This window comes from Oryctolagus cuniculus, chromosome 12 (genome assembly GCF_964237555.1).
Source record: "Oryctolagus cuniculus chromosome 12, mOryCun1.1, whole genome shotgun sequence".
Lineage (NCBI taxonomy): Eukaryota > Metazoa > Chordata > Mammalia > Lagomorpha > Leporidae > Oryctolagus > Oryctolagus cuniculus.
In genome coordinates, this window is record NC_091443.1 from 65,284,238 (window position 1) to 65,297,980 (window position 13,743).

General features: G+C 40.1%; 1 protein-coding gene across 12 annotated transcripts in view; it reads right to left on the bottom strand.

Moving 5' to 3' along the window:
- The window catches only part of TMEM87A (transmembrane protein 87A), a 48,674-nt gene that overhangs the window by 30,238 nt on the left and 4,693 nt on the right, over positions 1-13,743 (bottom strand). For all 12 annotated transcript variants that reach the window (XM_008269132.4, XM_008269131.4, XM_070054059.1 and 9 more), the window contains exons 3-9: positions 13,035-13,120; positions 11,362-11,475; positions 8,019-8,072; positions 7,895-7,939; positions 5,674-5,791; positions 1,651-1,712; positions 204-387 (exon numbers count right to left, since the gene is read on the bottom strand). In XM_008269132.4, coding sequence (XP_008267354.2) covers positions 204-387; positions 1,651-1,712; positions 5,674-5,791; positions 7,895-7,939; positions 8,019-8,072; positions 11,362-11,475; positions 13,035-13,120 — 663 coding nt within the window. The remainder of the gene's footprint in view (positions 1-203; positions 388-1,650; positions 1,713-5,673; positions 5,792-7,894; positions 7,940-8,018; positions 8,073-11,361; positions 11,476-13,034; positions 13,121-13,743) is intronic.

The following is a 13,743-nucleotide window of genomic DNA, read 5'->3' on the forward strand; positions in this document are numbered from 1 at the left end:
ATTCCAATAAAATAACTCTTACATCTCTAAACCTATTAGTTATAAGGTAAAAACAAAAGTCACAATGAGTGATTCCACTGAAGTCATTCTAATAATTAACTAATTGAAAATTTGATCTATTTAATCACTGGTGACCTAGGGAACATTTTCATATATCTCCTTTACCAATCTCTTAAACTGGGAACCATTTTTTGGTGACATACCAGATTCTCCTTTGTATCGAATATTTTGAAATTCTGCATAGAAGACAGCTTTCTCAAGCATTCCAAGGAAGATGACAGCACCAATCCAAAACTGAATTCTCAGGAGATCTCTCCAGTAGCAGGCAGACCATGCCAGCCACAGAACACCAAACAGGACGTACACAATACACATCACCATGAAAAACTGTAAGCCGATTGGGTAAGAAATAGAAAGGAAAATTAGGGCCAAGAATCAAGTATAAAGATTTAGAATCCGTTATAGCATTAACAAACCACAAAAACTTACATATGCTACCTTCCATTAAGGAAACAACAAGTAGATCTTTGGAGTTATTACAGAAGAATTATCTCTTCTGAGAAAGAGACATTAAGGACCTGTTCACGGGGCTGGTGCTGTGGTGTAGCGGGTAAAGCTGCCACCTGCAGTGCTGGCATCCCATAATGGGCGCCAGTTCAAGTCCCTGGCTTCAGATCGGCATAGCTCTGTCTGTTGTGGCCTACTAGGGAGTGAGCCAGGGGAAGGAAGACCTCTCTTTCTCTACCTCTCCTTTCTACTTTGTGTAACTCTGACTTTCAAATAAATAAATAAATCTTTAAAAAAAAAAAAAAAAAAGGACCTATGCTCAAGACTGACTGCTCTCCTGTATTAAATGAAGGTAACAGTGAAGAGGATAAAGGTGTGACTGGAAAAGGTATACCCAGAGACTACTACAGAACACAAGGAAAGGGAAAGGAAGAGAAAAATCATGAACAAAGAAATCTGAAAACAGACTAAGGGGGGCTGGCTTTGTAGCACAGCAGGTTAAGTTGCCACTATGATGTATCAGAGCGCTGGACCGAGTCCAGGTTGCTCCATTTCTGATTCAACTCCCTACTAACATGTCTGGGAAAGTAGCAGAAGATGGCCCAAGTGCTCAGGTCCCCGCCACCCAGATGGGAGCCCTGGATGGAGTTCTCATCTCCTGGCTTCAGGCTATCCCAGTTCCGTGGCTGTTGCAGCAATTTGTGTAGTAAATCAGTGGACAGAAGCACTTTGTCTTCCTGTCTCCCTCCTTCCCTCTGTTTTTCAGGTAAATAAAGTATTTTAAGAAAAACAGATTAAGAGGATGCTTTATCACTTGGTTACTTTAAGTGAGATCAGAAACTACAGGGTTGAAGAAAGAAGTACCTATTTTGGATCCTACAGAGGATGTGAGATAGTCTCCAAGGTCCCTTCCACATCTCAAATCCACAAAAAGTCACTGACTTCTTCTTCATTTTACATATGAAAAAAATGAGGTACACAGGGGACACTGACTCTTAGAAGGTTGCAGTCTAACAGAAGTCCAGAGCTATAGGCAATATTTTCTGAACTGTACAGAACTGTTTAAAAAAGAATATTGTCACATAACACAGATGATCTCCCAAACTAAACTCATTTAATGTTAAAGAATGTAAATTCACTTACAATCATCAATGGGTAGTCTTCAAGTGTGAGGTATTCATAGGGACCCTTCACTTCAACAGTCACTGCCAAAACATAGCACTCAGAATTAATTTAACAGATTCAGAAGTTAAATAAAAACATTGTCTAAAATGTGTCTGATGGGGCAGATGTCTGGCACAGTGGTTGGAATGCCATTTGGGACACTGGCTCCCATATCAGAGTGTCTTGGCTTGAGTCCCAACTCCACTTCCAATTCCACCTTCCTGCACACAACCTGAGAGACAATAGATGATAGTTCAAGTAGTTGGGACTGCATCCCCTCCACCGTGCTGGTCCATGTGGGAGACCTGGATTGAGTTCCAGGCTTCTGGCTTCACCATAGGCCAGCACTGGCTGTTGTACGCATTTAGGGAGTGAAGCAGTCAATGGAAGATCTCTCTTTCTGCCCCTATCTCTTTCAAATAAAATAAAAATAAGTAAAATTTTAAAACTTTTTTTAATTTAAAAAACTCAAATGCATTTGATGAAATTAATTAAAATCACATTGGGACATTTCCTTTTAACCACTTCAATCCCGGTGAATACTGTATCTGTACAGCACTTTGAAATTCATTAAGTGTTCTCAGACTCCATGCTCTGTCTGCCAAAGTTCCCGAGCCTGAACTCCAGTCAAAAGTGGGAAAGCCCTTTTGTCCCACACCCATAACCCTTTAAAAACAGACAGAACATTCCCTCCACAAAGCCTTCCCTGAGCTGCCCATCCACAATTATTCCGTCTCCTCTCATCTCCAAACATACTCCAGACAGACATTTTCTTACAACACATCACTAAGATGCTATACAGGACATACTTTATTTGTTCTGTTATCCTTTGTTTTCTGTCCCTCTTTTAAGTATTATTATCATTTTATGTACTGAATTTATGCGATTTTGCTACCTTAATATATCATTTTCACAATGCAGGTACTAAAAACAAACAAAAGCCTAGAAATTCACACTTACTCACATAAATTTTCCCTCTCTGATAAAACAAGGTGGGAAATAATCCACCTCCCCAATCAGATAGTCTAGAGATCCTCATTCCAAAATGAAAACAGCTCTAAGTTCAGATGGAAGCAAAGCACCACCCAGTAAACATAGAACTGGACCTTACCAAAACTTGCTAGTTTACATATTTCAAACATTTTATTAATAACAATGTTTAAAAGAGCAGAATAGCAACAGCATGAATCTGAAACACAGATATGCCTTAGTCTATAACTGACAAAACTATTTTAAGATTTAACTGATAAAATGATTTAAATTCTAGATGATTAATATATTAAAAATCTGATTGATCAGAGAGTGATCATCTCCTGAGACAGACTAATAACTGCCCATTCGACAAAAAATTTCCTACTTGCTTTCATTAGCCAAAAAGGAGATACCATTATTGAAAAGAAAGCAGGCCCAACATTTATACCAACAAAAGGAGCCTCCCATAATAGCAATCATAAAATTTACAGAGCAGAACTGATTATTAAATCCATATATTTTCTAATTTAATAAAAGAGTATATAAAACATTTCTGTCATACTCTTTGCTTACTCTATGCCAAGGTCAGAAAGTACTGCTATGAGGCCAAATCTGGCAATCCACTTTGTGCTTTATTGGAGCAGAGCCATATCGATCTGTTCACATACTGTCTACAGCTGCCTTTGCACCACTATGGCAAAAGCTAGGTAGCTATAATTAAGAAAATATTTATTTATTTATCTGGTCCCTTAAGAAAAAGTTTGCTACACCCTGCTTTATGCTTAAGTATAGCATACATTTACTAAGCACTTCCTATATGACAGGCCTAAGGAAAAGAGTAGATAGAAAGATGAGTAAGATGGTTTCTGCCATCTAGAAGGTTACCATCTCGTAGGGAAAGGAGTTGGGCAGCAACAGAGAAAACTCTCCCTCTGAGCCAGATCAGGAAGCATGAGCATGTATTTTCCAGAACCAAGTAAAAAACCTACCAGGACAAAGAAATAACATGGACAAAACTAGCTAGCTGCGACAACAGGACGTATATTTTAAAAACACATAATCTGAGACTGCAACATAGTACCACAGAGTATACATAAGGCAGCAAAAGCAAACTTGGACTTGGACAAGTTGTAAAGTTTTACAAACATTGTGGCAAAATTTAGACATTTTACAAGCAATGGGGAGCCACAAATAGTTTGAATGAAGGGAAGAAAGATAATAAAACACTGTGAGATACAAATCTAGTACTCTCAGATGGCTGTAGTTAAGTCCATGCCTTAATGGACCTTCTCAGCTACAAACAACAGATGGATAGAATATAAAAATGGGACAGCCCACTGAACAGAAATTCACAGCAGTGCACGGGCTGACACCAGGGTCGTGTTTGACTCTGGGTCCATATGTGTAGTTTCTAGGACTCATTGGGCAAGGGAGATTCAAAAAGAAAGGAGGGATCCAAGCCAGGTCTCACACATAAAGAGCCTGAAATGGGGCAAAGCAATGCTTCCCTTCCACTCTTTTCAAAGAAAGAAAACTGGCAACTGCCCCTTGAGACTCCTACCCATGAGAGACTGTGTGGGAGACAGGAGATGCCAGGCCACCTGCTCTACCACCATGTCACTATGGGGCATAAGATGCATTTCTGGGGCCAGCATTGTGGCATAGCAGGTTGGCTGCCACCTGCAATGCCAGCATCCCATATGAGCACCAGTCCCAGTCCCAGCTGCTCCATTTCCAATCCAGCTCCCTGCTAACAGCCTGAGAAAAGCAGGGGAAGATGGTCTGAGTATCTAGGCCTCTGCACCCACATGGGAGACCAGGATAATGCTCCTGGTTGCTGGCTTTGGCCTGGCCCAGCCTTGGCAATTGTGCCCATTTGGGGAGTGAACCAGCAGATGGACAATCTCTCTTTACATTCCTCCTCTCTCTGTAATTCTGCCTTTCAAATAAATAAAAAATAAACCTTAAAAAAAAGTTACAAAAACTGCTCCATAGAATATGAACAAAGGAACTGTTCCCAACTCATTATTAAGACCAGCATAACCGGATGCTAAAACAAGTAGAAGACAGTAAGAAAAAAGAAATCTATGGGCCAAACACACTTTTGTACACAGACATCAAACTTAACAAAATATAAGCAAATACAACCCAGCAATGTATATTGTGTCTCAGGGTGTGTGTGTGTGTGTGTGTGTGTGTATCAAGACCAAGTAGTGATACCCCAGAATTCAAGAATGGTTCCATATAAGAAAACCAGTCAATATAATAACCCTCATTTACTAAAATAAGACAGCCTATATGGTCATTTCAGCCAAAATAATTAATCATTTGGTAAAACTAAGCATTCATTCTTAAAACTAAAAAAAGGAGCTAGTTACAATAAACAATAGAAACACCCTCAACCAAAAATGGAACATTTTGAAAAATCTATAGTAAACATCACACTTGTTGGTGAGATGTTTCAATACTGCCAATAAAGTGTGCAGCAAAACATGGATGGCTACCATCATCATTTCTATTCAATATTCTACTTGAAAAAGCAGGGTAGGGAAGGAAACTGTGAAGTAAAAAGAAGAAAGCAACAGAAAGTAAGACCAGTCAGTAAGTCATTACAAAATTCCAGATAAAAAATGCTGATTCCATGAACTAGACAGCAACAGTGGAAAGGAAAACACTTAAAAATTGAGACATTAACAACTACTAATGTTAATTAATTTAAAAATTTCCAAGTTTTGATAACCGTGTTCAGAATACTGAGAACATGATACTAATTAAAATTTTAAAAGCAGGAAGATCAAATGAAGAGAAACGAAACCTAGTATTTTTAATACCTAGTTAGCAAACACATGCAAAGTGCCTTGGGTTGTGCCAGCTAAAACAGAGTGCAGAAAATCTTCATTTCTCTTCCATAATTTTTCCACATTGAAACATAGTTTATCAATTATTCCCTCACTTAAAGCAATTTTACCTTCCATGCATGACACAACCAGAAAATAACAAAAGCTTCAAAAAGAAACTAATTGAACTTACTGGTAAAAAGATTACTTAGTGAATTTTCTCTGGATGATTCCTTTGAGGATGAAACGTCAATATGTACAATAAAAATGTAAGGTGCATCTTGCCAAGTTTGCAATGGTTCATGCATTGCCTAGAAAAGGAAAAATGGCATCAAATCTTGTCTTAAGAATTAAGAGCACAAGTTAGTAATACAACATGAAAATTTTGGTCTACAGGATGCCCAGGAACACAGTAGAGTCCTTTCATTTCCCTCGTCAACACAGCAGACCCAACAAGCCACTTAAGTGTGGAATGCATACGTACTAATGTAATCTAGACTACGAATTACTAACAAGCAGGACATCTCATATCCTGTTATTCCAGAATCACAACCAACATATTTATTTTTAGGAGGGAAACCACAACTAAGATCCTTAATCTGAATGTTTCATTAAGTCATGCCAAGTGTTTTACCTAGAAATCATGAAACTAAGGAATTTAAAACTAAAGATTACTTAAATCCTCTTTTTTTAAAAAAAAATCCATCAGGATATTAGCGAATGTAAATTACAAACATCTATTCCTAAATCTAAATCTCTTGGTTCAAGACTACCAGAATTTCTACTCACATGGTCTCATATTTATATCAAAAATGTAATTCTGGGCTACGCCATGCTGGGGACAAGTCACTGCCCGTAAGTGAGGGGTCAGGTTAACAGCCTCTACATCCCTGATGCTGTGAGGTAGTGACTCTTGCTTTCCACACTGACTAGTCTTCCCAAATACAAGACTGAGGTATAGAGGATGAACACAGAGATGTTTCTTCCTCCTTACATGCGAAAGCACTTAGCTTCCTAGACTCAACTGATTACTGTCTAATCTTGAAAGGAGAAGCTCTTGTCCAGCCTTCTCTGGGTAAGCCTCACTGATCTATGAAACCCCTAAGATTCTGCACAGGCACGCGTTTTCCTGGGGAGCCACAGCTTTTTTACAAATGTTCAAACATGTTAAAATCCAAGAAAAGGCTAAAACAAGAGTTCAAAAACTATACTCCAGGAAACAAGGATTTGGACCATCTTCTACTGCTATCCCAGGCCACAGCACAGAGCTGGATCAGAAGAGGAGCAGCTGGGACTAGAACCAGTGCCCATATGGCCACATGCTGTATGATCCCACTTATATCACTTGTCCAGAAAGGGCAAATCCAGAGACAGAAAGTAAATAAGGGGTAAGGGGCCAATTGCTGGAATGATGAAGATTCTGGAACTAGATAGCAGCTGGTGGCTACACAACTTATGCATGTACTAAAAAACAAATCAAAACAAAAAACTAAACTTTATGTTTTACAAGGGTAAACTTTGTGATATCTATGTCTTTAAAATGTTGTTATAAAATGTAGACATCTAATTAGTTTTACAAAAAACATGATCCAACATATTTTCTTCCTTTCTCTATATTTTTTAACTAAAGTTTTCAGGGGCTGGTGCTGTGGCGTAACGGGTACAGCTGCCACCTGCAGTGCCGGCATCCCATATGGACACCAGTTTGAGTCCCGGCTGCTCCATTTCCAATCTAGCTCTCTTCTATGGCCTGAGAGGGCTGTGGAAGATGGCCCAACTCCTTGGGCCCCTGCACCTGCATGGGAGACCTAGAGGAAGCTCCTGGCTCCTGGCTTCGGATTGGCTCAGCTCCAGCCATTGCAGCCATCTGGTGAGTGAACCAGTGGATAGAAGACCTCTGTCTGTCTCTCTGCCTCTGCCTCTCTGTAGCTAGCTCTGCCTTTCAAATAAATCAATCAATCTTAAAAAAAAAAAAAAAAAGTTTTCAGACTTAGTAATTCTGAATTGGGAATGTACAATAAGCATTCATACAATGTGTATTTATGTAAATCTAAGGCATATTTATGGCTTATGACCTCACTTCAACTTTCCAAAATCTCTTACAATTATGTTCTACCACAGGTAAGTTTAGATGACATTAACGGTTCTTTTGAATAAGCTTCTGTTTACAAATATTTATTGAGGGTGGGGATAATCACAAAATCAAAACAAGCTTAATATAGAAATAAGGAAAACACAAAAAGAAAATTAAAGCACTCATGATTTCATCCAGAAACAACAATTATTAACACTTCAGTATAAAGCTTCCAGTCTGAAGTTTTTCTATAAACGTTATCATACACAGAACAACTTAATAATACACAAGCATAAAATAAAATGTGTATTCAATGAGCCAAATTTCCAAATACACTTACAGTTCTATCTCCAGTAAAGGTAAGATTTGTTCCATTCTCTTTAGCCTTTAAACATAAAAAAAGAAAAGAAAATTAATTCAGAGTTTTTACTTTACTCTCAGAAACACATAAGGAAAACAATTACCTCCTGTCTTTCTCCTAGAAGAGGTAGTCGATGCACAGAATCCCCAGAAAAGCTCTAGAAAAGACACATAAAACTAAAATTAAAGGAAAGTACTAAAAGCGAAGGTCAAAATACACAGAAATGGCTAAAGCAAAACATAATACCCTAACAGTAAATACATTAAAACAGTATCACCAGACAAGCATCTCCAACTAAACACAAACCAGTGAACAAAACAGTATCAAATCAAACTGGCCACTCAATTTTTCTGTAAGGGTAAAAAAAGAATAACCAAGCCATGAATACAGGATATATGCTTAAGTTAAGGGATCTTAGAAAACTCCCTCTCATTCTACATATGAGGAAAATGAGTTTTAAAGCCATAAAGCTTTGCACCGGATGAGACATTCTCCTTTCTGCGTTTTAAGAGTGTATAATTCAGGCCGGCACCGCGGCTCACTAGGTTAATCCTCCGCCTGTGGCGCCAACACACCAGGTTCTAGTCCTGGTCAGGGCGCCGGATTCTGCCCTGGTTGCCCCTCTTCCAGGCCAGCTCTCTGCTGTGGCCAGGGAGTGCAGTGGAGGATGGCCCAAGTGCTTGGGCTCTGCACCCCATGGGAGACCAGGAGAAGCACCTGGCTCCTGCCTTCGGATCAGCGCGGTGCACCAGCTGCAGCGCACCAGCCGTAGTGGCCATTGGAGGGTGAACCAATGGTAAAGGAAGACCTTTCTCTCTCTCTCTCTCTCACTGTCCACTCTGACTGTCCAAAACTAAATAAATTAATTAAAAAATAAAAGATTAAAAAAAAATAAAGCTATGTTCATTTCCCTCGAAGTCCACAAAAACTGAACTATGACAAGAGCTAAGCTCTTATAACTCAACCATCAATTATTAAAGTCTTCATTAATGACAGTAAGACTTTACTTTCTGTTAACTGGAGAGATAATTTAGCTTTTGGTGAACTCTTTGCTTCTTCAAAGCAATTTGCTAAGTATTCCAAAACATTATATTTTTTAAATATTTATTTTATTATTTTTCTGAAAGGGAGAGGGGCCGGTGCCGTGGCTCACTTGGTTAATCCTCCGCCTTGCGGCGCCGGCATCCCATATGGGTGCCAGGTTCTGGTCCTGGTTGCTCTTCTTTCAGTCCACCTCTCTGCTGTGGCCTGGGAAGGCAGTGGAGGATGGCCCAAGTGCTTGTGCACCTGCACCCACATGGAAGACCAGGAGGAAGCACCTGGCTCCTGGCTTCAGAATGGTGCAGCGGCCATTTAGGGAGTGAACCAACGGAGGGAAGACTTTCTCTCTGTCTCTGTCTATAACTCTACCTGTCAAATAAATAAATTTAAAATAAAATAAAATAACATTTGAAAGGGAGGGTTATAGAGGGAGAGGGAGAGAAGGGCGGGTGGGTGGCAGAGAAAGGGAGAGAGAGAGAGTCGATCTTGCATCCACTGGTTCACTCCCCAAAAGGCTATAATGGCCAGGGCCAGGCTAGGCTGAAGCCAGCAGTCTGGAACTCCATCTGGGTTTCCAACATGGGTTGTGGGGCTCAAGTACTTCAGTCATTCTCCACTGCTTTCTAAGGTGCATCAGCAGGGAGATGGAGCAGCCAGTACTCAAACAGGTGCTCATATGGGAAGCCAGTATGAGAGGTGGCAGCTTAACCCACTGTGCCACAACACCATCCCCCAAAACATTTATTTTAGAAAGATTTACTTATTTATCATCTACTTATTTATTTGAAAGGCAGAGTGACAGAGAGAAAGAGATAGAGATCTTCCATCTACTTCTCAAATGCCCCCAACAGCCAGAGTTGAGCCAAGTTAAAGCTAGGAGCCAGGAACTCCATCCGGTTCTCCCACTTAGGTGGCAGGAATCCAAGCACTTAGGCCGTCAATCGCCATCTCCCAGGCAAGGCCCATTAGCAGGAAGCTGGACCGGAAGCACAGGTAGCTGAAGACTCCTTCAACTGACACTCAAGCTGAAGACTCCTTGAACTGACACTCAGATATGGGATGGAAGCATTCCAAGCAACTGTGCCACAATCCCCACCTTCAAAACGATTTTTGAATGTGGTTGGGGGCACCAACATTGTACCACAGTGAGTTAAGTTGCAGCTCCTGCTGCTGGCATCATATGTTGGAGTGCTGGTTTGTGTCTGTACTGCTCCACTTCTTGTCCAGCTTCCTGCTCATGTGCCTGGGAAGACAGCGGAGAATGGCCCACAGACTTGAGTTTCTGCCACCTACGTGGGAGACCAGGAGGGAGTTCCTGGCTTCTGGTGTCAGCTTGGCCTAACCCTAGCTGTTGTGGCCATTTGGGGAGTGAAATAGTGAACAGAAGATACTGAAATATTTCTGGCTCTTTCTCTGTCTCTTGCTTTTTTAAATAAACAAATCTTTTAAAAATAAATGCGGTAAGGATAAAACAAAGACTGTAATTACAGTATTTTTAACACCTATAAAATTTTTCTATCAAAACATTGGTATTAGATCCTATTTATCCTATTTCCTAGAAAACAGAATTTCCTATCAGAATCTCTATGACATATATATAACATATATGGAGAACTATTATTCATTGCTTCCTTTTTCCCTAAAACAAGGTATGAGATTCAACCCTAAGGCAGCGATTAGACTCTTGAGTTCAGATCTGTAACAATAAAACCTAAAGACTCTGGTTTATCTGAGGACATATCAATTAGATGAGGCAACAGTGATTAAAAATGTGAGCTTTCAAATGTCCACTGAGAAATGAATGGATAAACAAAATGTGGTATTTACACACAATGTACAATTATTCAGTCTTAAAAAGGAATGAAATTCTGATACAGCAAATTCTGCAACATGTATAAATCTTGAAAATATTATGCTAAGTGAAAAAACCACACAGAGAAAGAACAAAAACTATATGATTCTACTTATAGGGCATCTGTAGACTAATCAAATTCATACAAACAGCGAGTAGAACAGTACTTTGTAGGGACTGGGGGAGTATGGGAGTTATCATTTAATGGATGTAGTTTTGGCTTGTGATAATAGGAAGTTCTAGAAACAGACCAGGAGTGGCAGTGGCTGCACAACAATGAGAACGCACTTAATACCACCCAACTGTATGCTTACAAATGGTTAAAACAGCGATTGTTCTGTTCTGTAAATTAGGGGTTTGCTCTACACACAAAGGAAAGCACACCCTCCCTCTGATGAGTACGAAAGCAGCTGACTACGCATCTATCAGAACATACTTCCAACATATTCCGGCTAGAAGAAATAACAAGGAGACGGGAAATGAACACAGGCAAAAATACAGATATCACATTTTTTACCTCTTCTATTTCTTGTCAACTACTTTGAAAGATTACCTGTGTTTTAAAGAGTTCACTACAGTTCTGGAACAACTTGGATGACGTTTGATATTTCCCAGACAAGCCTCTTTTTTCCTTAAGTTTTTCCAAATATGTCTCTACTTCCTCTGCCTGGAAAAACAGAGAAGACACGAAATCTTCAATCAATCATTCACAAATAAGATACTTAAATACCAAAAAGATCATCTACAACACAAATATAATTTGTTACTATAAATATTAACAGCATCAGACAAAGACTAGAAAACAATACATAAGAATCTAAAGGCTAGGGGCTGGTGCTGTGGCACAGTAGGTGATGCCAGGATCTCAAATGAGTGCAAATTCGAGTCCCAGCTGCTCCACTTCTAATCCAGTTCCCTGTTAATGTACTGAGAAAGCAGCACAAGATGGCCCGACTACATGGGACCCTGCACCTACATCAGAGATCCAGATGGACTTTTTGGCTCCCAGCTTCAACCTGGCCCAGCCCCAGTTATTATGGTCGTCTGGAGAGTGAACCAGCAGATGGAAGATCTCTGTCTCTGTCTCTCTCTCTCTTTCCCTCTGTATCTGTCTCTCCTTCTTTCTATAAATCTGCTTTTCAAATAAAAATAAATCTTAAAAAACAAAAAATCTGATGCTAGTAAATGCTCAAGCACAGAATTCTAGTCTTTGGCTCACAGAGGGTAGCTCCACTAACAATGTGGGGAAGATCAGGAAACAGCCAGATTCCAGAGGACTTTGTCACATGAAATATATTTAAAAGAGTTGCTTGAGGGGATGGCACTTTGGTGTAGCAGGTAAAAACATCACCTGCAGTGCCAGCATCCCATGTGGGCACCGGTTCAAGACCCAGCTGCTCCATTTCTGATCCAGCTTTCTGCTATGGCCTGGGAAAGCAGAAGAAGATGGCCCAAGTCCTTGGGCCCCTGCACCCACCTGGAAGACCCAAAAGAAGTTCCTAACTCCTGGTTTCAGATCAGCCCAGCTTGGTCACTGCGGGCATTTGGAGAATGAACCAGCAGATGGAAGATCTCTCTCTGTCTCTTTCTGACTCTGCCTCTCTAAACTCTGCCTTTCAAATAAATAAATAAATCTTAAAAGATGCTAGAAAGTGTCAATGTAGTAAAACATTTAAAAAGAAAAAAGGGCTGGCACTTGGTATAGCAGGTAAAAAGCTGCCGCCTACAGGGCCAGCATCCCATGTGGAAGACGGTTTGAGACGCTGGTGCTCTGCTTCCAATCCAGCTCTCTGCTAATGAACCTAGGAAAGCAGTAGAGAATGGTCCAAGTGCTTGGGTCCCTGCCCCCACGTAGGACACTCGGAAGAAGCTCCTGGCTCCGGACTGGCCCAGCTCCAGCCGTTGTGGTCACTTGGGGAGTGAACCAGAGGATGGAAGACCCCCCCCCCCCTCTCTCTGCCTCTACCTCTGCCTCTGCCTCTCCGTAAATCTGCCTTTCAAATAATAAATAAATACATCTTAAAAAAATAAAAAAGACTGTTAAAAGAGTTCTGAAAAGAACATTTGAGAATTGCTGATACAGTAGGTACACAAACTGGGACGCATGAATTCTGGCTTCAGCTCTGTTTCCCCATGGCTACATGATAGTCTTTCCTCTATAATATTAACAGTTTGGGATCAGATAATCTCTAAGCTCCAAGAAAAGTCTAATTTTATTTTCCTTACCTTGAAGTTGTAGATTTCATTGTAACAATCTGCATTTTTCAGAAACCAGGTTATATTCAAAGATAGATCACAAGGTTCTCCATCAACTGTAATGTAAAAAATCGTGGAAAATAAAAGATGGTTCCCAAACAAAGCATTTTCCTTAAACTATTAACCTATATCCCATTTCTTTACTACCCTAACCTGAGATACTCAAACACCATCCCTTCTACAAACACAGAGTAATAAAGTAAATATATGTAAAATGAACTTGACATTCTTCAGAGAAAAGAACTGTTGTTCACCGAAAGAAAACTGTAGTAAGGAGCTTTTAACCTTTTGAAACCATAGGTATATTTATTTCATGCCTTAAAAATCTCAATTTCTAGATCTCTACTGGGAAAAGCTTGGGAGTGATAATGCGGTCTTAAATTAAAACCAATCTTCTACCACCATTCAAATATTTTATGAGTAGAGTTCAAGTATACAGAGATACAATGACACAGCATTGGGCTAGAGAGGGGAATGTGCAGGACTAACAGAGACAGAGACAAAGAACAGCATCAAGGATGTCACAAGGCAATCTTCACAACTGCTAAATGGTAGAATAATTAATAGGTCCACAGAGGGACAATCTCATGGCTGGACCTTGAAAGACATCAGGATCAGACAGAAAGGGCAATGAACAAAAACCAAACATGGCTGGGGAAGACTGAAACAGCAAAAGCTC